This window comes from Aquila chrysaetos, chromosome Z, assembly GCF_900496995.4.
Source record: "Aquila chrysaetos chrysaetos chromosome Z, bAquChr1.4, whole genome shotgun sequence".
NCBI lineage: Eukaryota > Metazoa > Chordata > Aves > Accipitriformes > Accipitridae > Aquila > Aquila chrysaetos.
The window spans coordinates 57,400,397-57,426,909 of NC_044030.1; the positions used below are offsets into that span (position 1 = coordinate 57,400,397).

Sequence of the window (26,513 nt, forward strand, 5' to 3'; positions counted from 1 at the left end):
TGAATAGACACTGAAGTTGGCAGTGAGCAACTTGCACAGTCTAGATCTTACTGTTCCCCCTAGATCTTGCCAAAAATAAAAGATAAAACATGCTATGGTTACTTGAAATAACTTCTAATTTGTGATACGTCCACTTAATCACGGTCATTTTAAAATGCGTTCATCTAAAACCTTAAATTAAATCCTGTAGAAGGCATGTCTAAATTCAGAAATTACACCCTTTTTTAAAAAAAAAGGTGATGGAAAGTAAGATTGCATTCTTATCACATATATTGCATTTAATATCTTGTGAAATACAGTCCAAGTACTGAAGTGCAATAGAATTTCTGTGATTCACAAAGATTGAGAAAATACCTCAGCCATCATGACAGTGCCAGTTACTTAATGCTCAAAAGCACCAATATGCAATAAATATAAGGCAGGAAACAAGAACAGGTGATCAAATAGAATGTTGGGATAGCTTACACAACTGGAGTACTGCAAGGGGCAGATGCAGGGTCTGTAGGAAGTACAGGCTGGGAAGGTGAGGAGGGGACATCATCTTTTATGTGAGACAGCAGTGGGGATGCATGGATCTCTGCCTTGGGATGGATGATGAGGTGGCTGGGAGCTGATGGGTAAGGATGAGTGGGCAAACCCTAACGTTAGGAAAAGTATTTATGAAGGGTTAGGAAAGTTGACTCTGATGAGGAATGCAGGGGGAAGAAGAAAGCTTCCTACAGACACATCATCAGGAAAAGGAAGACTAGGGAAAATGTAGGCCCACTGCTGAATGGGTCAGGGATCTAGAAGTAAGAGACATGGGAACGGCCAAGGTAGTCAATGCCTTCTTCACCTCAGTCCTTAGAGGTAAAGCAATCCCTGGTCATTAAGACTAGTAGGAAAGACCAGGGCTAGCAATATTTATCCTTGGTGGAGGTGGCTCAGATTAGAGAACATTCAAACAGACTGGATGTTCATATATCCACAGGACCTGACAGGTTGCTCCCACAAGTGCTGAGGGACCTGGCCCATGTCATTGTGAGGCCACTCTCAAGTATCTTTGAAAGGTTACTGCAACTGGGAGAGGTTCCTGAAGAAGCAAATGCCATCCCTATCTTCAAGAAGGGCCCAAAGGAGGATCCAGAGAACTACAGACTGGTCATCCTCACCTCAATCCCAGAGAAGGTGACTGGGAGCAAATAATCCAGGACACCATTTCCAGACATTTTGAGAAAAAGAAGGCGAGGTGACTGGGAGTACTCAGCATGGATTTATGAAGGGTAAATCATGTGTGACCAACCTGATAACCTTCTGTAATGAAATGACTGGCTTGATGGATGAGTGGAAAGTAGTGGTTGTTGTTTATCTCAAGCTCAGCAAGAGTTTTGACACTGTCTTCTGTAAACTCCTCAGACAAACTGATCATGCATGGACTACAAAAATGGAGGTGGATTGAAAACTGGCTGAACTGCCAGGCCCAAAGGGTTGTGGTCACTGGCACAAAGTCCAGCTGGTGTGGGGTGGTCACTACTGGTATGCTACAAGGATTGAGACTGAGTCCAGTACCATTTAACAATTTCATTGATGGCTTAGAGATGGTGGGACAAGAGTGCCACCTTAGCAAATTTGCAGATGATACAGAACTGAGATGAGTGCTGCTATTCAGAGGGACCTGGACAGGCTGGAGAAATGGGTCAACAGGAACATCATGACATTCAAGAGAAGAAAATGCCAAGTCCTGCACTTGGGGAGAAATAACCTCCCACACCAGCACAGGCTGACGTCTGACAAGGTGGAAGGCAGCTTTGACAAAAAAGGCCTGGAGGTCCTGGAAGATGAGTACACCATGACCTAGCAACGTGCCCTTGCAGCAAAGGCCAACAGCCTCCAGAGCTGCATTAGGAAGAGTGTTGCCAGCAAGTGGGGGAATGTCATCCTTCCTCTCTGTTCAGCCCTGGTGAGAGACAGCTGGAGCACTGTGTGCAGTCCTGGCCTCTCCAGTGCGAGAGACATGGACATACTGGAGTGAGTCCAGCAAAGGGCTACAAGGATGGTTAAGAAACTGAAGCATTTCTCATACAAGAAAAGGCTGAGAGAGCTGGGAGTCTTTAACCTGGATAAGAGAAGGCTCAGGGAGATCTTGTCACTGTATATAACTATCTGATGGGCAGAGTGAAGATGATGGACGCAGACTCCTCTCAGTGGTCCCCAGTGATAGGAGAAGCAGCAAAGGGCACAAATCAAAATACACAGAATTCCATTGAAACATTAAGAAGAAACTTTTTTTACAGTGTGAGTGGTTGAACACTGGAACAGGTTGCTCAGAGAAGCTGTGAAGTCTCCATCCCTGGAAATACACAAATGTGACTGGACACGGCCCTGAGCAACCTGCTGTGGCTGACCTGTTCTGGGCAGGGGTGGGACTGGGTGCTCTCCAGAGGTGCCAGCCAGCCTCAACGCTTCTGCAGCTCCACGGTTGGAACCTCAGTGAGACCTAATGGTAGCACAGCACAGTCACAGGAACAAGAATTGGCCATGCTGTGCTGCTGCCAATATGGTCTCAGCAAGGAGGAACAGGATCTGAAATTTGTATTTAGAAAATATCAGGAACACATGGAATAAAGAGCTGTAGTCTTTCATTTTATACATCATGTGCTTTGAAGAAACTCAGATAGCACTTGGGGGAAAAAACAAGGCTTTAGCCTGAAAAGGGATAAACCCAAAATTTCTTTCTGCCTCTGTCTTCCAAGCACAGTCTGAGCCGCTTTTCTTGACCACTCACTTTTTGCCTTGAGTTTTGGCCTTTGCCTTTTCCAGTTGCTGTAGCAGGGGACATGGTGCTCAGGCCTCCCCCGCGCTGGCTTGCCTGCTGCATCGCCACCCCACGCCTCTGCCCAGCATTCCAGTGGCCAGCAGCCCAGGGAGGGGGGTCTGCACACCCAGGATGCTTACCCTGGCCCACAGGTACCCACATGGCTGACCCTGTACTGCCGATGTCCCTTACTGAGGAAGCTCATGTGGTGCTCTCAGCAGGGAAGGAGTTCACACCTACATTTGTCAAAGCACTGGAGCATGCTTCACCCCTAGGGTGATGAGCTAAGGTTATGGAGCAGGCTGCTGGCAGCACCCACACTTGCCCTGATTATCAAGCTCTTGGAAATATTACTTCTGCTCTTTCTGCCTCCTCCTGCGTTAAACAAGCATCAGGTTTGTCACAGTCCAGCAGCTCAAGTGCCCCAGTCAACCTCCTGGGACAGACCTTTGGGGCAGTCACAGCCCCTTGCTTGACCACTGTTGCTGGGACAGACGTGTTTGCCTCCATTTCACAGCTGTGCAGCCACCACCAATGGACACAGCCAGCATCTTGCTCCGCTCCCCACCTCCACAAACAAACCCATGCCTGGCTTGCTGGGGTGCAGCTCAGAGCCAGCAAGGAGCAGCAAGGGCTCCCACAAAGACTGATGTCCCCAAAGCCGCCCACATGTCAGGGAGGTTGTTGTAACCTAAGTATTTGCAAGGCAGCCCACAAGCCTGTGGTTTGGACACAAAGCAGTCACACTAGCTCTGAGTACTGTGTAGGAACAGCCTCCAGTAGGGGTTAGGACAGTGAAAATGAGCTGAGGAAGCCCACAGAGCCTCAGTCAAGTAAATGAGACTCTGCCTGCGTGGAAGGGGCCAAGCACTTTTGAGTTTTTTTACATGCTTGTAATTTTGGATGCTACCAAAAAGAAAAAAATAAATCCCCAAATAGCAACAGATTTTAAGCTTTAATATGTAACAGGTTTTGAGTTTGACAGATTTGATTGTACAAATTAGGAAAGAAATGAAAATACACATAAGAGGCTTGAATAAATGTTCTCTCTAGGCTCACTGCAATGGGGGAAAAAAGTGTCATCCAAAACTGTACATATTTATACCAAAAGCAGGCCACAATGCCCTTGATTGTATACTACAACTCCCACTGCAAATTTGTATTTTCATAACATTGTATGTGTTTGGCTAACTGACTCAATATAGAAAGCGTTATATCACAAACAAAGGCTGTTCTTCACAAATGCCAAGCCTAGCAAAAGACCCTAGACTGGTTTACTGTAGCCCAGTCTAGTGATGAAGTATCCCCATTTGACTTCAACAAAGAAGCCAAATCTATGTAAACAAGTAGATTATTTATTTAGTGTATAATGGTATGCTGAATTTAAATTAAGATCTACTAGGCATATGTTCTTGAGGGTAGATAGTTGTATCTCTATTAGATTTTTAAAATTCATCTGCAAAATTACCCACTCATGGAGTAGGTAGTACAGTTTTCACAAAGAGTACTGTGTTGCATTCTCAAAAAAACATTCCTTCACTACTTCAGCTGTCTGAACATTTTTCCTAGAAAGGGCAATGCTCACTTGGTCTTCAGAGCAGTTACAAAGTCCAGCCACAGTCTGGTGAAGGCAAGGACTTGCACTAACTCTGCAGGACATCAGAGTGCAGAAAGTGATGATTAATTACTTTATCCTTTCTCACTGTCTGGAGTGGACTGATTTAATCACAACAGATCAAGGGGATAATTCCATCCAACTGTCAGACTCTTCTGCTATGGTCTTTGAGCATAAGGGAGAAATTTTAAAACCTCATGTGTGGCCAGACAGCTGAACACCTTCTCTGGTGTCTGTACAAAAGCCAGTGCTTAGACTCAGGAACCTCTGGCATTGCCTCACCTACAAAGGTCATCAATTTGGCACCATTCCCTGACATTAGAAATCTCAGGAGCAAAATGATTTCTGTAGAAATTGTTTAAGTGACTATCCTAACTCTGGTTAAAAAACTATGACCCCTGAATTCAGTAATCAAAGGAATTTCTTCCAGGATTATGGTTGGAGATTTTAGTAATTTTCCTAAAAAGAAGTGGATTCTCAGTGGCTGGTATAATCTCAGATTTCACCTGGCAACGAAACAAATCTCTATTTGTTTATTTAAGATACAATGTGGCTTAACATATGCCTACTCAGTGTTTTTTACACTTGTTACATCAGATGCTGAAGAATGATGAATTTCTTTTATACTGGATTATTTTTCCTCATTATATAGGTAAAGCTGCTCTAGGAATATATGTCAATATAATTTTAAAAATCACTACTGATACTTCTGTGTATGTATGATACTGGTTTATTACAAAGAGTAACCAAACTGTAAGAGACTTTAAATACTGATTAACGTGTGAAGCTTCTAAATCAACTATGGATATGCCTACTACAACATTTTAGTTCGTATCAACAGTGCATTGTCAAGGCAAATCCCTTACCACCCCCACTTGGCGTGCTTTGATTCTCTTCATGATGCAGTCTTGGTGCATGCAAACTTCACGTGCATTTTCAAGGCCCATTTCCAATGCAACCAAACTGGAAGATGTATTCCACAAGTACACATAGTATGTTTCAGTTGCTAATGTGGGTGCAAGAGCATCAACTCAGTGAGTGGGCTGCAACCCCTTAAGTCCTCCAGTGTATAGCAAGCACTGAGGTAGCAGCAGAAAGCTCTCAGTATGTACAGCTTATGCCACATCCTGGAGTGCTTTTCATGCACATACAGTGCATGAAAGGCCAGGTGTTACCAGTTTTACATTTGCTCTTAAAGTCAGCCTTTACAGTCACTTCTTGCCATCTTGTTCCTTCCTCACCCCTGCAAATGATGGCATTGTCCATGTCTTCCTTGTCTTGGAATTGTCAACAGGGTGCCACATGGGAAACTACAGGGAATCCGTGAAAGTGCGCTTCTTGTAAAACTGTGCAAACAGAGATCTCTCAGTACAAGGAGGATCCCAAACTGATGGTCTGCCAGTGATCGTCTCATCAACCACTGATGAGAGGACCAGCAGCTATGGTAAAATACAATTTAAGAAGACAAAGTAGTTTCTATCTGGAAAAGATTCAGACTTATCTTCATCAGAGCCCAGGACTTCCAGAGCAGCATGGCAGTACAGTCCGCAGTACTGTCCACACAACAGAGGGCCTAGGCAACCACAAGGTGGGCACATTACTGAGCGTCCTGCTCAGCAAAGCAGTGTGGCCATCTGTTCCCACCCCCAAGTCAAACATGCAGGCTGCACTGGTAGCTGAGTCAGTAGAGAAAAAGGAGTCTCTGTTCCTCAGCTATCTGGTACAGATTGATAGAGGAATCCTGGTCTTCCTGAATGAACAGCAAGGACACATGGCCAGCAGGTCGAGGAAGGTGATTCTGCCCCTCTACTCCGCTCTGGTGGGACCCCACCTGCAGTACTGCATCCAGCTCTGGAGTCCTCAGTACAGGAAAGACATGGACCTGTTGGAGCAGGTCCAGAGGAGGGCCACAAAAATGATCAGATGGGTGGAACACCTACCTCTCCTGTGAGGAAAGGCTGAGACAGTTGGGGTTGCTCAGCCTGGAGAACAGAAGGCTCTGGGCAGACCTTATTGCAGCTTTTCAATACTTAAAGAGGACTTACAAGAAAGATGGGGAGGCTTTTAGCAGGGCCTGTAGCGATAGGACAAGTGGTAATGGTTTTAAACTAAATAGGGTAGATTCAGACTGGATGTAAGGAAGAAATTTTTTACGATGAGGATGGTGAAACACTGGAACAGATTGCCCAGAGAGGTGGTAGATGCCCTATCCCTGAAGACATTCAAGGTCAGGTTGAACAGGGCTGTCAGCAACGTGATCTAGTTGAATATGTCCCTGCTCATTGCAGGGGGGTTGGAGTAGATGACCTTTAAAGGTCCCTTCCAGCCCAAACTATTCTATGATTCTGTGATTCTATTATACTCCAGGATGCTAGCTGAAGAAGAAAAGCCAGCATAAAAAAGCACATACTGTTCATGCAAACAGCAAGGGACCAACCCTATGGTCCAAGCCAACTTCACCTAACCCTATAAAAACTCAACAATAACAGTAGGCATTTGGAGAATGTGTATCACACATAGCTGGACTACAGGTATGCAGATCACCATGCAAGAGGAGACATCCACATCATGAGGGAGATAGGTAGTAAATACTCAAGAGACCAGTAAATGACTTGTTATGGCTATAAGATAGCATAAGATAAGTGTAAGATTGCTACTTGTACTAGTATTTACCAATTAGGTAAGTAATAAATAACTAATTTACTTAAGTAGAATTGTGTGGTGGTCTGTGTATTTACTACAGTATCCAAAAGAACCATGACAAGCAGCCTGACAGTGTAGCCTCTAGATCCACACTAAGTTGCCTCTCCCTTAACATCAACGTCTATTCATATCTCCCTTCCTTTCTCCCCCTTATCACAAGCACTCACAAGAATGGAAAAGACAGAAACCAATGGGACTAGACTTCAGAGAAAGCAAAAGGGCTTGTTCCTTCTTGTAACAACAGTTGCCAGAGAGTTGGCTCTTCTTGACAAAAGAAGTTGTGAATGCAAAGCTTATACATGAGTTTAAGGGGAGACTGGACAAATTCGTGGAAAAGATTATCTGAAGGTTATAAGAAAGACAAATCATGCAGGGTTCAGAAAACCCCTGAGCTGAAAATGGCCATAGGGTGGCAAAGTTAACAAGTGAAATGCATGTATATGCTTGTTCTTGCACTTCTCTAGGCATTAACTGGGCCAATAAGACTACTGGATTAGATGTACCCGTGGTCTGAATCAGTTTGATTGTTCTTACACACTTTACATTAGTATTTTGTATTGTCTTTATACTGTTTCATAAGATATATAGATATTGTGTTCTGCACAATATGGCTGATAGGAATGCCTTATGGTACGTTTCAGATAAGATACAAATGACAGGCTGTATCTGAAAACCATTTGGAAACACAACCAGCCTATGAAGTAGACTTAACAAAAAACGGGCTATGTTGTATGAGAGTACTACACAGGCTAATTATGACCTTATAAGAAATATCCAAACTCTGTAAGATTCTGTATTTTGGAATAGTCCTGAGGGATGGCAATGTAGTTCTGTGGAAGATCAAAAACTGAAAGCATTACAAATCTATTACCAGAAAAAAAGTAGTTCATAGGAATAGCCTTTCTTCCATTATCATTCTCAACATAAGAAATTGCAGTATAAATTCCTGCATATGAAACCAATTCTTTTTCAGAGGTGTTAAAGTTTTGATTCTGACAACAGAAAGCAATACTTTTCAAAGTACATGAGCAAATTATGTCCAACCCTGTTGTAGTTCACTGGTGAAAAACTTTGATTATATTCCGATTATTCCTTACCCACATAAGAAGGCATATAATTGAGATATACAGTATATTCTGCATCTAAATATAAAATACAAGGCTTTTAACAATACAACCACTTTTCATAGTGCTTTCATATTTTAATTTGGCAGGTTGTTTAATACTGTCATTATGAAGTGATCGAATGTTTTTATTGATTATCTTGCAATGAGTAACTGTTGGCAAGGTCAAAAAAAAGAGATCACCTCTTCAAAAATTAAGATGAGACGCGTTCTTTGATAAAGATCAAATTGATAAAAATTTGAGATAAAGATTTGTAGAAATATATTTGAAATTATTTGAAACAGAACTTAAGCTTCCATTAGGCCCTGACTGATCTAAGTGGGTACCTCTGCAAATTAATTTCATAGATGGAAGCATCAGAATATTGAAGAGATTAAATAATTTCCCTGTAACAAAAGTAGCTACTATCCTCTTTCTGACACAGCAAGTGATCATGTATTTAGAGACTGAAATGCCTGTACAGACTAAAATATTCTGCAAATATACTGGCTCAAGGAAAGAAGTATAGCGATATTTATATGTGCATATTTTAAATTTCTGCCAAGGCCTGAATTAGGTTTGATTTGTTCTTTCCACACAGACAGACACATAAAGTTCTACGATTTGAGAACGCAAATCAAGAGCCCAGTGCTTTTATCCTTCAACGTTACAACATTTACCACAGCTCACGCTGTTCATCTTGCCAAGCAAATAAGCACTCAAGTGACAATTGACACAACAGAAAAGACAGTACAGTTTCAAGAAGTAAAAAACTTAAGATCGACACTTTGTTTAGCAACATGGATGAGATGAATGTTGCTAAAGCTTTACCTTGGAATTGAGTCACATTGCTCTGGCAATAATTTTCTGGTGAAACTACCCAGTGTTCAACACCCCTTTTTGTCCTTTACATTGTTCACATGAAATTTAAAATTCAATATAAACACAAATCCTCAAACCTTTCAATGTACTGCCAGCTAAATAAAACGACATGTATTTGCTGGATAGATAGAATAGAAGATGCTTATCAGAAATCTTTTACCTTCAAATGAGTGGACTGCTTAAATGCATTGCTATGTATTGTTATTAAATTAGATTACTTATGGTTGCGTCTCATCTTAGTGTTTCTGATTGACAAGGCTACTGTTGCAAGTGAGTGAGTGTGAGCTCTTAAAACACTTAGACATCCACTGAAGTTGAAGTTCCCAGCAGTTACTAGTTTAGCATCTCAGGAAGATTAGGTTCCGCAGCAGGAATTAGTAAGACACAGCTTCAGCTGTAGAAGTGCACAGTTTTGTTATTTCAAGATTGTTCTGTTACAGATTTAAAGCTCCATCAGTTGTTTTATTTTTATATACTTACAGATTTTTCAGTATTTTTGGTACATAGTTGTTACAGTTATCATGGGTCACATGGTGTAATGAACGGGTTAACTTTGTTCATGAAATCGCATGTGGGGGTAGGGACATTCTTCCCTTATCTAAAACCTGTGGAGGTAGGGATATTCTTCACTTATCTAAGACCATGAGTATCCGTTGAGTAGACAATTGCATACCGATGATTAGCATATGTAGAGAGACATTTACAGAGCATGAATGGGACTTGAGTTACCTAAAGAACAGCTGAGGAAGACTTCGGCCTTCATCCCAACAACCACCAGAAGGCAAATTACGACCACCTAACACCTGATGGCACAAGATACCGAAGATACCAGCCAGCCGTCATGTATCAGGGACTAAAAAGACTGTATAAATAAATAGGCTCTTCCCCAGTTTGGGTGCGAGCTTGTGGCGGAGCACTGTCTCCCTGGCCGCTCAGCGCTGTTTTGCTCTTTTATCGCTTGCTAATAAATTCGATCTTTTATTTAATACAAATTGGCTCCTCCAATTTGTAACGAGCGTCTATAACACATGGGACCCTGAAAATCACAGTAAATCTATTAATGTTTTGAAAATGCTTCTGTAGTATCTAAGAGCAATTTCGATCTGTTCCTGTAGGGTCAGATGTAGAGGAGTGGCTCCAGGGTATGTGAGGCAAATGTCAGGTGCTTATAGCGACAGGTATGAGAAAGATGTCAAATTGTTAAACCACGTGTTGCTAACAGAACACGTAAGGATACAGACCAGTACATAGGAAACGGTCATGAAGGAATTACATGGTTTGCATCGATCACAGGCAAGCATGACTGGCTACACAGCAGCAGCTGTGTATTGAGCTGCAGGAATACTCTGCAGGTTAGTAAAGAGCTGCAGACGCGGATTCACTGGGACTAGAGAGCCACGCTGTAGTGGCCGTTGGATGCGTGGGCACTGTACGCAGTCAGGAAATCACCTACCCCTCCACGTCACCTGCCCCCCACGTACACACCTAGGACGAACAGAAAAACAAACTGTCGGGAGAAGAGCAGCCGGTTTCCACAGCTGTTGTGTCACCACCGCACCCACGTCCTGCGCGGCCCCACCGCCTGCACAGAGGTCGAGGCCCGTCGGCGCGGCACGGCCAAACGGACCCAGGGCGGCGACCGGGGGCCCCAGGGCCTCGGCTCGGCCACTGCGTGGCCTTCCGCCTCCCCGCCGGAGGAGTCCAGGGCGGGCAGGGACGCCGCAGAGCCACAGGGCTGCCGACCCTGCCGCCGCCGCCGCCCCTCCCGCCTTAAAATGGCGGCAGCCGGGCAGCTCCTCCACCGCCAGCGGCTCGTCGCTGCCATTTTCCGAGGGGAGGAGGCGCGGGGCGCCTGTGACAGGCGGCGGTGGGAGGGGGAGAGCAGCCGCCGCCGGGCCTAACTTCCTGCCCGTCCCGCCTGCCGGCGGCTCTCTCGCCCGCCGGCGGGCGCTGTGCGACCCCCGCGGCGGGCCGCGCGCCACAGCCGGGCCCTCTCCTCCCCGCCCGCCGGAAGTGGCGTCAGGCGGCCGCGGGCCCGGCCCAGGCAGCACCCGCGCGGCCACGCCCCTCGCGGAGGGCCCCGCGCCTCCCCACCCGCCGCCGCCGCCGCCGCCCGCCCCGCCGCCGCCCCTGCGTCCGCCCGCGCCGGCGGCCCTGGGGCGGCACGAGAGCCGAGGCGGTGCCCGGTCCGGCTGAGGGAGCCGGTCCGGCTGAGGGAGCCGCCCCGACCCCGGCCCCGGCCCCGTCCGTTAGGGCAGGCCCCGCCTCTTCCGGGCCTCTCCGGCTGGGCCGCCGCCTCCTCCCTCGCTCGCTCTCCCTTTTGTGAGTTATAGCAACCGTTGCCTTGTGAATCAAGCGCCATAGTCACCGTAGTCCTGGCGACTGTTACCCATCAACAACAACCGCTCCTCTCCTGCTCCTCCTCCTCCTCCTCCTGCTGCTGCTCCTCACCCCCTTCCTCATCGTCACCCACAACAACAACAACAACAACAACAACAACAGCCACCTCCAGCAGCAACGACAGCGGGAACACCACCGCAGCCCGCCTCAGCCCAGGTGAATACGCTCGTCGGGCGCACGCCGGCCCTCCCTCCGCTCGCCCTCCCCCAGCCCCTGCCTCCCCCCCTCCTCGCAGCATCCGGGCCGGGGCTGCTCCCTTGGGCTGCGCGGTTGGCTGCGGTGCGGCGAGGGGGACGTGGGTCGTCCTCCCGGCTCTCCCGCTCCCCCCCCCCCCCCGTCATTCTCCCGCTCCCCCCCCCGCTCCCACCCGTCCCCGTCGCCGGGCTCGCTGCCTCTTTGCGGTTTACTCTGCGGTTGGGTGGGGAGCGCGGTCTTGAGAGGGGCGGTTGGGATGGGGGTGTCCGTTGGGCGGGGAGGAGAGCTGGCCACCGTGCGAAGTGAAGAGGAAGAGAGGCTTGGCGGTGATGGAGAAGGAGGCACGCTTCTGGGACCTCCAGGACAATTGCTCGGATGCGGTGGGTATGCATCTTGCTCGCTCGCTCGTTTGCACGGATGGGGGAATGCAGAAATCGGGGCAGGAGGCTCCAGCCGCCGCCGAAGGTTACTTACTTTAAACACCGAAAAAACCGTGGGAGTGGGAGGAAAGATGCAGCCAGAGACGGATCCTGTAGCACACCAGGAGCAGGGGGTGTTTTTCCCCTTTCACTTGTAAGGGCCTTGCTCTGATCTGACGCAACTGCGAAATGTGGCAGATTTTTGTGAACCTGCTGTATCTTTTAATGATACTCTCGTGCTATCGATCATATCAACCACTCTTCTGTGCTTTATGCAGCCATGTGATTTTTTCTTTTAGCCATAATTAATGTTGCTGCTTATTTTAGTGCAAGCTGTATTTTCTTTGTATTGTGAAGTGGTTTTTTGTTTATTCAATACCCCCACCCATACACACACAGAGTAGCAGGGTTTTTTTTCTTCTTGCCCTCCTTCTGCAGGGAATTATTTTTTAAATGATGCTTTCATACTGCCAGTGTAGTATGAAACAGTGCATGTGTAGATCTAGTTTATGCACGGTGAGTTACGTTCATGTGGAGAGAATCCGTTTCATTTTCCTTAAACTCTCCACAATGAAGGAAATTCAAGATATTGACTGCGAGTTTGTGTGCTGAGCTGCAAAGAAAGGAGAAAACAAGAAATAGTATTTAAAAAGAAAATAATCTTTGTGATTTTATTACTACCGTATTTCAAGAGTATGTTTGGGAAAGAGGAAAGAGGCAGCTTTTTACCTCTCAAGCAGCTGTAGTAGAAATTGTGTTATTAATGAGAATATTTTGCGTTTTTTTTTCCAATCCAGAATGCTTGTTTTCTTCATCCTTTTTGTGATTGCTTATTAAGATCTAAAGATTTGTGGTGTCAGTGGCATCAAATCATACTTTATATTCTTTTCAAATTCTTTCGGGTAAGGTGAATTTTTGGCACCTTTTGTGGCTATGAAATTAACTTTTAACATCTCCATATCCAGTTGGACTCTCCCCTTTGACTTGTCAAATCATGTGTCGTTGTGGCAAGCTTTTTTCTTTTTGAAGTGATGACTTATTTATTTCCTTATTGCTTTATTTAGTAAAAAAGTTAGGAAACACGATGTTCCTGTTTTTAATCTAAAACCTACATTTTAATTGTATATACACTTTTTCTATTTTTATATCTGTAAAACCCTGTGTAAAATGCAGGGTTTCTCATTACAATTTCAACAACAATATATTGGTTTGTCTCACATTGGAACTACCAATGAATGTGACAGGGGCAATTTTTCCAAGCAGCTATCAACTATAAAACATGCTGAGTAGTTAGTGCATTGTTGATATAAGTATTTGTTGAGCTAAGGCACGTTGGATCTGTCTTTTTTTTAATGTATATTTCATGGGCCAACAAGAACTTAGAAAATACATTATTTCAAGTAATGACCACAGGTCTCTCCATTGTCATCTTTTACTGATTTTACTCAAGATGAAACCACTGAGTGCTAACTTTCTAGGTCCTGCTGTCAAATAAGTTCTAAAGACATTAAGAATTTTCAGTGTGAGTTAGTGTATCAGTTATATGGCTCATTTAAATCTTAATGTATTTGTTATTAGTTTTATCGGGTATTTTATGTGATTCATTGGTTGTGAAATCATTCCTGGTATCTACTGTTGAAAAGAAAAGATGTCAGTTCTGCACCATGCCTTTCTTGAGTAGCCCTCTTAAAGTGGGACAGAGTACTACTCAGGATGGAATCCTTCCTGGGTGTTGAAATCTGTCTTTGCAGAACATGTATCCAGACTCCTAGTAGCAGAGGAAAGTGCGTGCATAGGCTATGAGACAAACTTTCTGTTTTAACTCTGTGAGGAAATGTGTAGATGTTTCTTAAAAATCAGATTAAAAGTACGTGCTTTTGTCTAAAGCCAAAGACCTTTTTAGCCACATTTTCTTTAGCCAGTGACTGCAATTTGGAAAATAATAATGCAGCTGTAATCACCTCTTTTAGTATTATGGACTTCACTGAGAAAAGTATTGACTCTATTCTCTCTGAAATACTGTAACCATCACAGATGAGATCTTCATTATGCATTCTGATTTGCTAATGCCTACAGCTATCAAAATAGTTGGTGTTTGTGATGCTAACCAGTGTTTGAAAATGAGGTGGCTTGTGATTTTTTAATTCATTGGTTTTCATGACTTAGACTGTGTAACTAATTATGTTTCAGCATATCCTAATGAGCCTGTCTGGATCATATGCTCTGTTGTGGTGTTAGTGAGCTAACCTACATTGTGCTACTGTGGAGAAACCCTTTCAGTATTGTAGTGTAGGTAAATGAAATGGGAGTCAGAGGTACAATGCTGGTAAAGAGTTTAAAGTCAGGGTGCTTTATTTGATAATTAGGTTCAGCTTTGTTAGCACTATCCCATTTCTTGTTCCCGCCTGATAACAGTAGTTTGTTAATCACAAAACTGTCTACAGAAATAAATGTTGCCATTTCTTTTCATTTACTAAGCTTTACATTGAGAGGGAAGGCTGCTACTGTTTTCTTCTCTTCTTACTTGAAACGTAAGCAAGTATCTAAAATGCAATAATCTTTTATCATTGCAGTTCCTTTTGGTGTTCTAGCTAGTGTTTCTGTTTTTCATACTTTACTTTGTCCTTTTATGAAAGGCATCATTCCTTCTTAAAATATTCCATATTAGTATTTTTACCTGCAGTCTCCTAAAGCTTACCAGCCACAGGTATTGTCATGTGGAATACTTAAAAAATGAATCGGCTTTTAAGAATATATGTCTCTTAAATTCCTTTTTAAAAATTATTTTCAGTTGAAACATGTTGGGAATGCATCACAAATACAGACAGAATAAAAAATAAGCTTTCAGTGGTACTGTAGTGTCCTTGTAGTTGGAGTTCCATTTCAAAATCAAACTCTTTGTCAAATGAATGTATTAGAATACAAAAGCAGTATGTTTTTAAATTATGAATTAAACTACTTACTTTTTCACTAAGAATGAGGGCTGAAAAATTAATTAAGTTTTTAAAATGAATAGGCTAATGTTTAAGATGATGTTTTTCTGTTAGCCACAAGTTTATTATTTATGTATTTCTGGTAAAGTTTGTTGTCAATCATAATGATAGTTCTCTTTTCTCATATATGTTATGTATACCTGTATTTTGGAAATTTAAGGAGCAGTACATACACTGATTTGGCTAAATCTAGTTTGTTAGGGACAGATGGCTGATTAAACAGGTGTCACTTCATTTCTTGTGCATTGTGTTGAGACTTCCAGAGGTTTACAAAAGAGCTGCTAAAGCAGGTGGCGATCTCTGCTTTTGTGATTAGCAAAATGTACTTTTGTAGGAAATTATTTTCCCAGTGACTAGGTGTGTTTTAATAGTTAACATGTCATGTCAAAGTTCGAAGTGTTCCATATAGTACAATCATGTTATTTTTTAATTCTTTTCCCATTGGACTTTTAAAGGAGCTGTGACTATTTGAGTGTGAAATTTAGCAGTTTATGACTGTGTGAATGGCTGTCGTCCTAATAATTTCATTCTTGTAAGACCAAGAGCAGATATATTGCCTGATGTAACATTTTGTTTCACCAAGTTACTTACCTTTTTTTTTTTTTAAAGAATATTTCACTTAAGAATATTTTTTAATAAAATAACACGGACAGAAGTTTGAAACTAATCCTTTTTTTTTTCTGGTACCCTTTTATATTAGCACACCTGCAGGTTTTTTTTATTTTATTTTGTTCTTCAATAGTTATAATTTCCTCAGTTATAAAAGACGTTAATAAGAAAGAATGGAATTCAAATTTGATATCTAACAATTCTTAGGCACTTTTTGTTTCTAAGGGATCCTTTTTTCTTTTTTTTTAATGTTGTCTTTTTTATAACAATGACTGGTGTTTATTCTTGGTTATTTTCTTTCTAGTAGATGCACCAGAGGGTGCTATGCTATTTGAAGTACAAAAAGGAAAGAAAATCCTAAAAATTCTTTCATTTAAATACATTGATAATGTATGGTATTTGAATAAATCTTACTGAAATTTTTCTACTTTTTTCTGTGCTTTGCAATATAGCAAACTTACTATTTTGGCAACATTATGCTAAAAATCATGGGAGAAATTGGCTGTTCCATATCTGAGTATATCTCTGTGTGTGTGTCTGTGTGTATATATACACACACACTTAAAATACAATCTCCACTCATTGAAAGAGAACAAACATTTTTACATAAATTATGTCTGTATAGCATATAGCTGAAAGTGTTTATACTTACTGAAGTAAATTATTGCTCATCTGAAAAGCTTGATGAGCTTACCTGAGACACACGTGCATTTTGGAGTGACGTTTACTGTATATTTTTAATTTGGAAGTCTATATTAACATTTTATGTAACTTGTTCATTTATAGCTGAATTCTTTTTAAAAAATGCATTGCTATATGTAGATCATTTTTCTTTCTTGCTGAAACTCTTCCTGGATGAAACTGGGGTTGAAGCTTACCTGTTTACTTCTGAATTGCAAAAGAGGCAGGAGCTTTAGTTGACTAGGATAGATATCTTTCTCCATCAATCATTAGTTCTGGCAAAGAACTACCCCCCTACCCGCCCCCCCCCCCCAGCCAATCCCAAGCACCCCAAAACAAAAAAAAAACCAGGATAAAAGTAATATCCTCTACATATTTACCAGTACCACTGTTTCATTTCAAAAATTTCTCTGTGGATATATGAACCCAACAGATTAGAATTTCATTGTTGTAACTTTTGTAGTTTAATAATATCTATTGTTTTTCCATACACTGTAAGATTAATAAGGCAATGGGTTTTTTTGTGCATGTGGATGGATAATGGCTTCTAGTTCAGTGTAATTTCCCTGTGAAAGCACGTGAAAAGGTACAGGCTGGGGCTGGGATAGTACGCCTTAATTTACTTGGTTTTGCACACTACCTTTACTTGTTTTTCCTGTTCCACCATGGTAAGTTGTTTGGTTTTGGTCTACTAATTTCAGATTTAGTGGCCCAAAATCAAGAGGTGGTGGATGGACTATATTGTAAGTTGTATTTAATAAAGGAATTTCCTGTTCTACAATATAAATTTTAATGAGGCTTGGAAGTTTAAATTCTAGAAATTCAGACTTCCTCTGTAAATTCCTAACTGATTTCTAACCCTACTTGTTTAAATTCTTACATGACATCCATAACAATGCTATGGGAACACCAAAGATTGTATATTAATCACTGAATTTGAGCGTACTTGTGACTTTCATTCATTCTTTCATGAGAGGAAAAAAATATCTAGTACCATTTTTAAAGGTCATTTCATCCACCCATGGACCCAGTACACTGAGTATATCTCAGCTTCTTAGACCTTCTCTGAGGAAATATTTCTTTTGTTCTTTCATTTTTCTTCTTATTGAAGTCTTGTTTCAAATAAGTTTATAAGGTCTTTAAGGCAAGAACCATGTCAGTAGATTTTGTTCGGTCTTTGGATGCTGCCACTACAGCTAATGACTCAGCCATGTTTACTGTTTATCTGCCAAGTAAATGGCTTCTCTCTTCTGTTTTATTACCTCATAGTAATTAATCTAACTGTGTTTTCTCTTACATATCACCTCAGGGATGTCTTCTGAACACTAAAACTCAGTGTAGTTAAATCATGCAATATTGCAAAGTAGAAATAGAAACAATCTGTCAAAAGGTGCAGTATTTCACTTTGCAGGTGCCATTAAGCCAGTTTATTCAGTTAAGGTGTTCTGTTTTCTTGTCTGACTACTTCTTTTTCTGTGTTGTTAACTACACTTCCTTTACAAAGAATTGAAACAGTGCAGTAGGATTCTGAGCTAGAACTACTTGCAACACGGTTACTAAGGTTATAGATGGCTATTTATTATGCTTCTGGAGAGCTAAAATTTGAAAATACATTTTTAGCTCCAATGAGCTAGTTCATGTCTGCTGAATTTTCAGGTGATGCATTGTAAATTGCTTCTGGAGTACCTTTGCCCTGATTTTCTTTCCCCCCTCCAAATGTACCTAAATCCAGGGGGGTAGAAGGACGAGCAGTCTTGCTTATGTAGCTCCCTTAATCTGACAATGATATTGGATGTTTATAGGCTATCTGAAGGGTTTACTTGCTAGTGGATTAGTTGACCAGGATTGTGAATTTGAGCTAATATATTTCAGTGTGACCTGTTGCACATACCCACAAAGCATTTACAAAAGTTGCTATTGGTCTGTGTAGCCTCATCTAAACAAAATGAGATACTATCACCTGAGCTTTTTCTTCCTTATCTCTTAGAACGATTCTATGATTATCTCTTGGTAGCATTATGCTCTGCAAGCAGCTAAGAGTGCAATTTGACAATGCAAGTCTTAGGTGAGTTGAACTACAAAAAGTAACTAGTATTTACTAAGGACCACTAAGTCTAATCATTACAGGTAGGTGAAAGCAAAAATAACAAAATAATCATAGTTCTCTTGCCATTGGAAGGAGTGGTGAATGTCAGGATTTCTGTGTTACGTTAAATGTCTCACAAATTCGAAGATTCACATTCTATTTAATTGGTGCAAAAAGTTTTCAGAATTCTGCATCTAGAGCCCTAACTGCTCTTTTTCCAGTAAGATGTATGCTGTATTCTTACCTTTTTATTGCTTATTGACGTAAGCAGGAGACACAATAGAGTTACAGATTTAGTGAAGGAAGAATGTTTCCTACTCCACATTCTTGTTGATGAGATGTACATTGTAGATCTTCCATTAGGAAGGACATGAGGCTGTACACAAGGGATTGTTAATTTGTGTTTCTAGTTAAGTTTTTACATACTATGTTTATTACTGGGATTCAATGTTAATTGCTTTGGGTCTCTTGGAGAATTTGGAAAGACACAGTAAAGAAAAAAAACTTGCCTTAAAACTACTTGCCTTAATTCAAACCGCATGCTTGCTTTTCAGAGTGCATTTTTAGGAAATGAGTTGTTCTATAATAACAATTTTTAAACTACATTTACTCAAAAGTTCTGATTAAAAAATCTAAAATAATTTAATGATCAGATCATACACATTTTACAGTTATTTAACTTACAGAAAGTTCATGGTTAACTAAATATCTGTATCTTTACAGACTATTATAACCATTCATAAAATTAACATAGGATTTATGAAAACTATTTTGATTACTTCTGCTGGTCTGGCTGTATTCAATGTTACATTAGCCTTGGCTAGTGAGGAGTAGTTGAACTACCTGCATCGTAGCTGACTTACCAAATTAAATGTTAGCCATGAGGTGAAATGGACATGCTAGTTTGTTGAGCCGTGTGGTAGCTAAGGTCATGTCAACATGCGAGTTTCTGTTTAGTATTTTATTTGGTCCACTCTGTATTAAACCACTTGAACTGAATTGCAATTTGCAGAAGAGTTGATAAATAACTCTTCTGTATTTATTTTATTGTTTTCTGTCAGATTTAGTAAATGGAAAAACGTAGAATCCAGTACATTTTTAACTCCTCAGAGTTGATTCTGTGTAATAGTAATAGCAATTCCCTATAGCTTCTAGGAAGACTATTCTCTGGACTTTCTGAGAGGCGTGAAAGCTCTTCTGTGAGCTATGCCATCCTTACAGTTGTTTTAGGGAGTAAAACATGCTTAGCTTTAGAATGGAGGTATGTAGCACAGGAATATGGCTCCGTTCCCTTATTTTGTGGAAATCCTTTTGTGCTCAGATTCTGGGTTTTAAAGTGAGGCGAGTGTGAATGAGCCAAGATGAAAGCACTACTCTCTGTGGTATTGTTGCTTTCCAGGTGCTTTTTGGCTGAAGGTTGTCCTGAGTTGCTGTGTTTTTCTCTAACTCTCTGAAATTCCTTTGTACTGTAAGGAGCATAGTCCTGACAGGGTATTTCAAGGAACAATAGTGGGCAGGTAATTTATAGAGGTTTTGGTGCACTGGGTCTGTAGTTATGTGGGGATGAGAGAGGCTTAGGGTTTTCCAGACCTCAGGCTGGTTCACAGAATTCGGGTTTTGTGGCTGAAGTACACGTCACTAGCAAATTTATGTCAAACCAAGGGAAGGTTTATTTGCAATAGACTGAGAATTAGACTTGCTCCTACACAGCAATAGCGTAATTTATTATGCAAATAGTGATTCTGCTTTATGGAATAGACCTTCTCCTAGTATTTTACAGGTTGTGTTTTTATGCTGTTTCTGTTGCAGCTGTTTGGTGTGGGTTTTTTTAATGCTGTTGTTTCAAGTCATCCAGATGGTCAGTAGTTAAACAGTATAACTTTATAACCTTGTGCAGTCTGGGATACTCAGATTTCAGTTACAATCTTATATCAATAGTTATTTGGGGAGGCGGATCTTACTAAGATTTAAATTTCAGATACTAAAATTACCTGTCATGATCCTGATAAAAGCCACTGAGTCAAGTTTCCAGTTTTTCACGGGGCTTGAAGGTGTTCACTATCTTCACTGCTTGTCCTTACTTTAGTATATATTTCTCCTGATTGAATTGTGAAGAAACTGACATTTCTTGACTTAAGGGAAGAGCTAGACACGGGATCATGACTTCAGTGCAGTTACCAACTTTCATAACCTAATGTATTCTTCATGTGGCCTCAAGTCACAAGTTGTGTATCACAAACATGTTTCAGGCAACTGAAATGAAGGAGAGTTTTAGGATTACTTTGCATGTGGAAGACTGCCTTTTAAGGGTTCCCACTGCTTGATTTCAGGATAACATACTAGGTGATATGGTTGGGACCTGGAACAACTCAGTGTTGTAAATCTCAGCAGCTCTTAATGGCTTGTGTCCTCAGCACAGTCATAGGTTTGGGATACTAAAAAGTTCTTATGTCAGCATAGTTGTGTTGTTGGTTACATGTTATGATCCAAGAATGGTAACTCTTCACACACAGCTGAATTTCTTGAAAGCTCTACATCAACAGGCTGACTATCTGTAGCCTACTGAAACAAGGTTAAGCTTGAGCCAGCAGTTCTTTTTTTTTTTTTTTCTGTACAAAAAATAACTAATGTTTTTAATAAAGTATAAGATTTTCTTCCCACATTTTATAATATGGGAAAAGGTATAATGTCCAAGGCAGAAAAACAGATGTATCTGGCAGATAGGAAATTGGAAGTTATGTTTTGGTGATCTATGATAAAGTAAGGGGTGTATGTGTGTGTGATGTTTTGATCAGAAATACTAAAGTACTTGTCCAAAGTTTGTTGTACAGGAAAAGCAACATAGCAGGCTTTGGCCATTAAAAATAGCTTGAAGATGTAATTGGGTGTTAATGGTGGGGATTGAGATGTTGATTGACAATATGTTAAGTCCTCTGACAAACTAGCTGTGTCATCTCCATAAACCAAGCTGCCTGGTCACAACTGTAACTTTTGTTTTATAGCTATGCTTCTGAACTCCCGATGATCTGCTCTGATTGGCTAGTATTTATATTTATTTTTAAAAATATGTTTATTCTACACGAAGTACCTCTGCCTTTCATGTATTGATTCAAAAGCTTTTTACGTATTTTAGTTACAGCAACATACTGCTAGTATGGAAATGGTTAAGTTTGCCATAAAACCAAAGGAACAGAAGATGCTTAGGGCATTTGCTGGTTTGTTTTTAGGTCTTTGGTTTGTTTGTTTGTTTTCCTTGAAGAGCCAAAGAAATTTGGCAAGTAATTTCATAGGAATAAGAATCATCTAGCAGGGGAATCGCTGTTTAATCTAGGTGGTCCAGCCTTGTCAAGTAGAGTTACTTGCATTATGGCAATGGGTAAAAGTGGTGGTTCCACATCACTGGCTGTTTTCGTGCCACTTCGGTATTAAGTGTGTTTTCTCAAATAGTCTGTTAACCATCTTTCACAGAGTGTTAGAAAGTGCATCTTTTTTTACAACAAACATATAGATTAGCTGTTATGAACATGGTATTTTTGTGCTACTTAGTGAAATCTAGTAGAAAAGTGGTCACTGAAAAAAAGACTCTCTTTTAACCTACTTCTACAGGAATATACTGGCCAAAAGGGAGAGGAATACCAGTCCTGTGCAGCTGTCTAGGTCTTCACAGGCCCTCAGCCAATACTCTGCAGACTACAGGCTGGGGGCACGGTGGCTGGGAAGCAGCGCTGTAGAGGAGGCCCTGGGGTCCCTGGTTGGCAGTGAGCTGAACATGAGCCAGCAGTTTGCCTTGGCAATAGGGAAGATGAACAGTATCTCTTGGGCTGTACGAAGAAGGGTATAGGCAGGAAATTGAGGGAAATGATTATCCCACCCCTCTCCACACTTCTCAGGCGACATCCATGTCTAGTTATGACCTCACCCTCCCGCTATTATGGGAAAGACGCTGGTAAACTGGAGTAAGTTCAGCAGAGGGCCACTAAGACACTCAGGAGCTGGAGCATGCACATCTGTGAGGAGACACTGAGGGACCTGGGCTTGTTCAGTCTGGAGAAGGGAGAGTTTCAGGGGTTCTAACAGCAGCCTTCCCTAATACCTACAAGGAGGTCATCAAGAAGATGGAGCCAGGCTTTTCACAGCAGTGTGGGGTGGAAGGATGAGAGACAATGTTCATAAGTTGAAACAAGAGAGGTTTAGACTGGAGATAAGGAAAAAATCTTTTTCTCCATGAGGACAGCCCAGCAATGCAGCTGGCGAGGTTTTGCCATCTCTGTCCTTGGAGATTTTCAAGCCCTGACTGGATAAAGCTCTGAGGAGCTGGTCTGATGCCAAGTCTGAGCCTGCTTTGGAAAGGAAGTTGGACTTGAGAGCTCTAGAAATCCCTCGCAGCCTGAACTATACTGTGGTTTTACTTGTGATTCTTGGTCTACAGCAGAAGTTCCTAGACTGTGATCTAGTTTGTCTCCTTTTTCTTGTTGGCCAGTTCCATTTCTTAGGACTGCAGTTGAATCTTCACCTCTGGAGGTAGAAGAGGAGGGATAGTGTCTAGAGCTAAAATCACAAAATAGTTGTCTTGAGATATATCACAAAGACATAGTTTGGGTGCCCAAGAGATGATCTACCTAACAACACAGAACTCTTGTGTTCCTTTTTCCTTCAGTGCATTACTATGGTTATGTTATTTTGGTCCAACACTTTATTCTCTGGATTTCACAAACTTAGGACTGGACATGGACTGTATTCTGTGCACTTTTATGTAAAATATTTTATAATGAAACTTTGAGAATTTTCACTGGAGCCCTGCAGAGGCAAAAATAATAGCAGTAGAGAAAACTGCAGTAGAAGGAAAACAAATTTGTTAGTTCTCTTCAGGAGAAGGCAACTATGAACAAAGGGATTTAAAAAACAAGAAGGAAAGACCATGGTTGAATACCTGGCCAAACCAAACCCCAGTTGTTGATTTCTGTGGACTTCTATTTGTATATATTTATGAGGGTCTTAATTTGCAGTTCTTAATTCTTTTGTTGCAGTGAAAAGGGAAAATAAAGAAAAAGAGGAAAAACAGCAAACTTAAAATTTTTATTGGAAATTATTTAAAATATTAGAATAAATTGGATAATTTCCTTGCTGTGTTCAGAGCAGTTCAGGAACATTGATGAAACATTCTATATTTGGCTAACTGGCTGGTGATTTGTAAATGGTTTTCAACAAATATAATGGCCAGGAATCTGAAGAGGGTTTTTATTGTGATGAGGATATCTGAAATATTTTCCTATAACTCACCTGTGTTCCTGTTAATTTTGGTAAGAACTGGATTGTGCCCAAAAAAGGATTTGGGAAGTGAGGATGATCATTTCTGAGTGTCTGTAAAGAGGTGTTTGTTTATAAAAAATGTTTGCTTTATCATGTACCTGCAAATATAACAGAACAGCAATGATGGAGATGAAGAGCAGTGGTCTAAGGAAGTGTGTATGGCAGTAACTACTATTGGTGACTTCAGAAAAATAGTCTCAGAATCAATGCTTCCATTGATTGAAGTTCTTATGTTTGGTTTGTTTGTTTGTTTGTTTTTGTTTGGGGTTTGATCATTTTGGGGCATTCAGATGCCAAAGTCCATAGCAAAATTAATGTTTCTCTTACTCTTGCTCACCATTGCTTGAGGGATAAGCAAAGACATATGTACATATTACTAATTGTGATAAATACAGTCTTGATAATCAAGGCAGTATTAGGAAGTAATCCCCTTTATTTAAATGCAGATGTTTCATTGTTAGCTGAATCGAATTCAGTGATTAAGGCATAAACAAGCAAATACATTATTCAGAAGATGCATTTTGATTTTATTCATAAGCTGTTAAACTTACCTCCCTCAAATTTGAGAGTTTCAGTGGAAGGGGGACGTAAGATTTCTATAAAGTGTTTGCAGTGCATTTTTTTGCTGGGAAAAATCCTTTTTCCAGTTGAACTAAATTACTGAATGCACAGTGAAACTTCAAATGTCCTAAAAGATCTAACACCATAACATAGTCAGTGCTTTTTTCAAGTACCTTTATTCTACTGTGCTTGTCTTTAAGAACATTCCTGTCAAGTAAGGTTACATGTCTGACTTGTAAAAGTCAGTGATTAAAATGAATACCAAGAAAATTAAAGTGATATAAATCTTGCTGAGCAAAACAAAGAGCTTCAATAAGAAAAACAAATCAAATAATTTTTAGCATATCTCAAAAATTATATAAATGGTATTCAGTGTTGGTGTTGTATGTGTCATAGTTTAGAATTTTATGTTCTCGTATTATAAATGAGATAGCTAATGGTGTCTGATAATGTTATTTTACTGTTACTTGGCAATTATGAAAAACAATGAAATGGTATGTTACATTGTCTTACGTCTTTATTTTAAGACTTAGAAATCAAATTCAGTTTCTGCTGTTCATGACATATACCTTTAATAAAAACTGTCACTGAATGTTCTTTATATTGAATTGTTTTCTGATTCTCTGTATGTGCAGTAGGATGGAGCCTAATAAAACAAATCTTACTAAACAATTATAAAAATCAGTCAACATTACCTTTCATTATACCATCTTATGAAAGTAATAGTAATTACATTACCTGAGCATCAAGCTTGTTGTCAGATATGAAAATTTCTGTTAAAAGTGTTCTATAACCTTAGAAGCCAGAAAACAAAACAAACAATCATGCTTTGGATCCAATTGTGCAATTCTTGATATTCTATTTGTATTGTAAGTACAATTACTGTAAACATAGAACTTTGTTAACTATTCATCATTGTACAGTACTAGGTTGATCAATGACATTCTTTTCTTTTTTTGTAATTAATGGATTATTCCTAATAATTTTTTTTTTCATTTCTGTGTGCCAGTATGTTGTTCAGTATTCATTACTTCATTTGGGTTTAACGCTGTACTTCTATTTTTTTTTTATCTCAGTGGTTTTTATTTTGAGGGGAAAAAAGCCATGCTAGATAATCCTAGCTAATATGGACTATTATGCATGTTTTTTCCACAATTTCTTGTTTTCACATGCTTTCTAGAGTCAATCTGAGCTAAGAGCTGAGAGAACTGTTTCTCTGAGAGAAGTACAGTGATAAGTAAGGAGGATTTAATAATTTTAGAATGTTGTTTGTAAATATGTGCCTGTAATCTAAAAATGAACATCGAAGTGGTTGGTTTTAAGTCACACGTGGGACAAAAATAAAAATATTGGTATCTATTCAGGAAATATAAGATAAGATTTGTTCAAATCACTATCTTTTAAGATGCTAAGTAGTGTTAGGTTGGAAAAGCAGAACAGAACGCACTGTTTGGAACTGAGTATCTTTTACTGCAAGGTGGACAAAAAGCCATGTGGGAGTTTTTGACGTGTTTGGCTTATAGAGTTTTTGGGTTTATTTCTGTGTGTATGAATTTGTGTATATTTTTACATTAAAAATATTTCATCATTTCATGAGACACCAAAATCAAGCTTTATTTTTGAAACACTTATGGTAATAACAGTGTCTTGTGAATAAATATGTGCTTGTGAAAGCTAACATATTGGAAAAAGTCACATGAGAAAGCAAACGAAGTTAAAACGAATATCTTAAATGTTGTCCAGTGTGATACTGAATTTCAAGCATGTTTGGTAAAATAATATTCTTGTAGTGAGACTATTTCTTTGTCATTGCTTCCAACATAATACATTTCTTGTGTATTTCCTATTCAATTGCTGTCACTGGCTTTGGTCTTGACTCGAATATATATTCCTTAAAAACCAGAAAGAACATGATAAACACAGTGAAGTAATAGTCGTGTCATACAACTATACCCGGATGGCAAGGGACATGGATACTTTTATCATCAGTTACCATCTGTCTTTGTTTTTTTTTTTTTCCATATTCTTTTACCAAAGCATAATGAGGTTGTTTGATTTCCTTTTGAGCTGACTTTAATACAGTATTAGGAAAATGATAATTTAATTTTACAATTACTGTGCTTTAAATATATGGATACGAAGCAAAGCGGTAGATTTTTAAA

General features: G+C 40.4%; 1 protein-coding gene across 3 annotated transcripts in view; it reads left to right on the forward strand.

Moving 5' to 3' along the window:
• Positions 1 to 11,307: 11,307 nt before the first annotated feature.
• Positions 11,308 to 26,513, forward strand: part of RFX3 (regulatory factor X3) — a 131,881-nt gene continuing 116,675 nt past the window's right edge. Inside the window, exon 1 of one of the 3 annotated variants that reach the window (XM_030004312.2) lies at positions 11,308 to 11,653. Coding sequence is in view for 2 of the 3 variants with exons in the window: in XM_030004310.2 (XP_029860170.1) it covers positions 11,949 to 12,072 (124 nt within the window). In the remaining variant the exon portion in view is untranslated. Of the gene's footprint in view, positions 11,654 to 11,679; positions 12,073 to 26,513 lie in introns of those variants that run through there. The other 2 variants (XM_030004310.2, XM_030004309.2) reach the window with 2 other exon arrangements.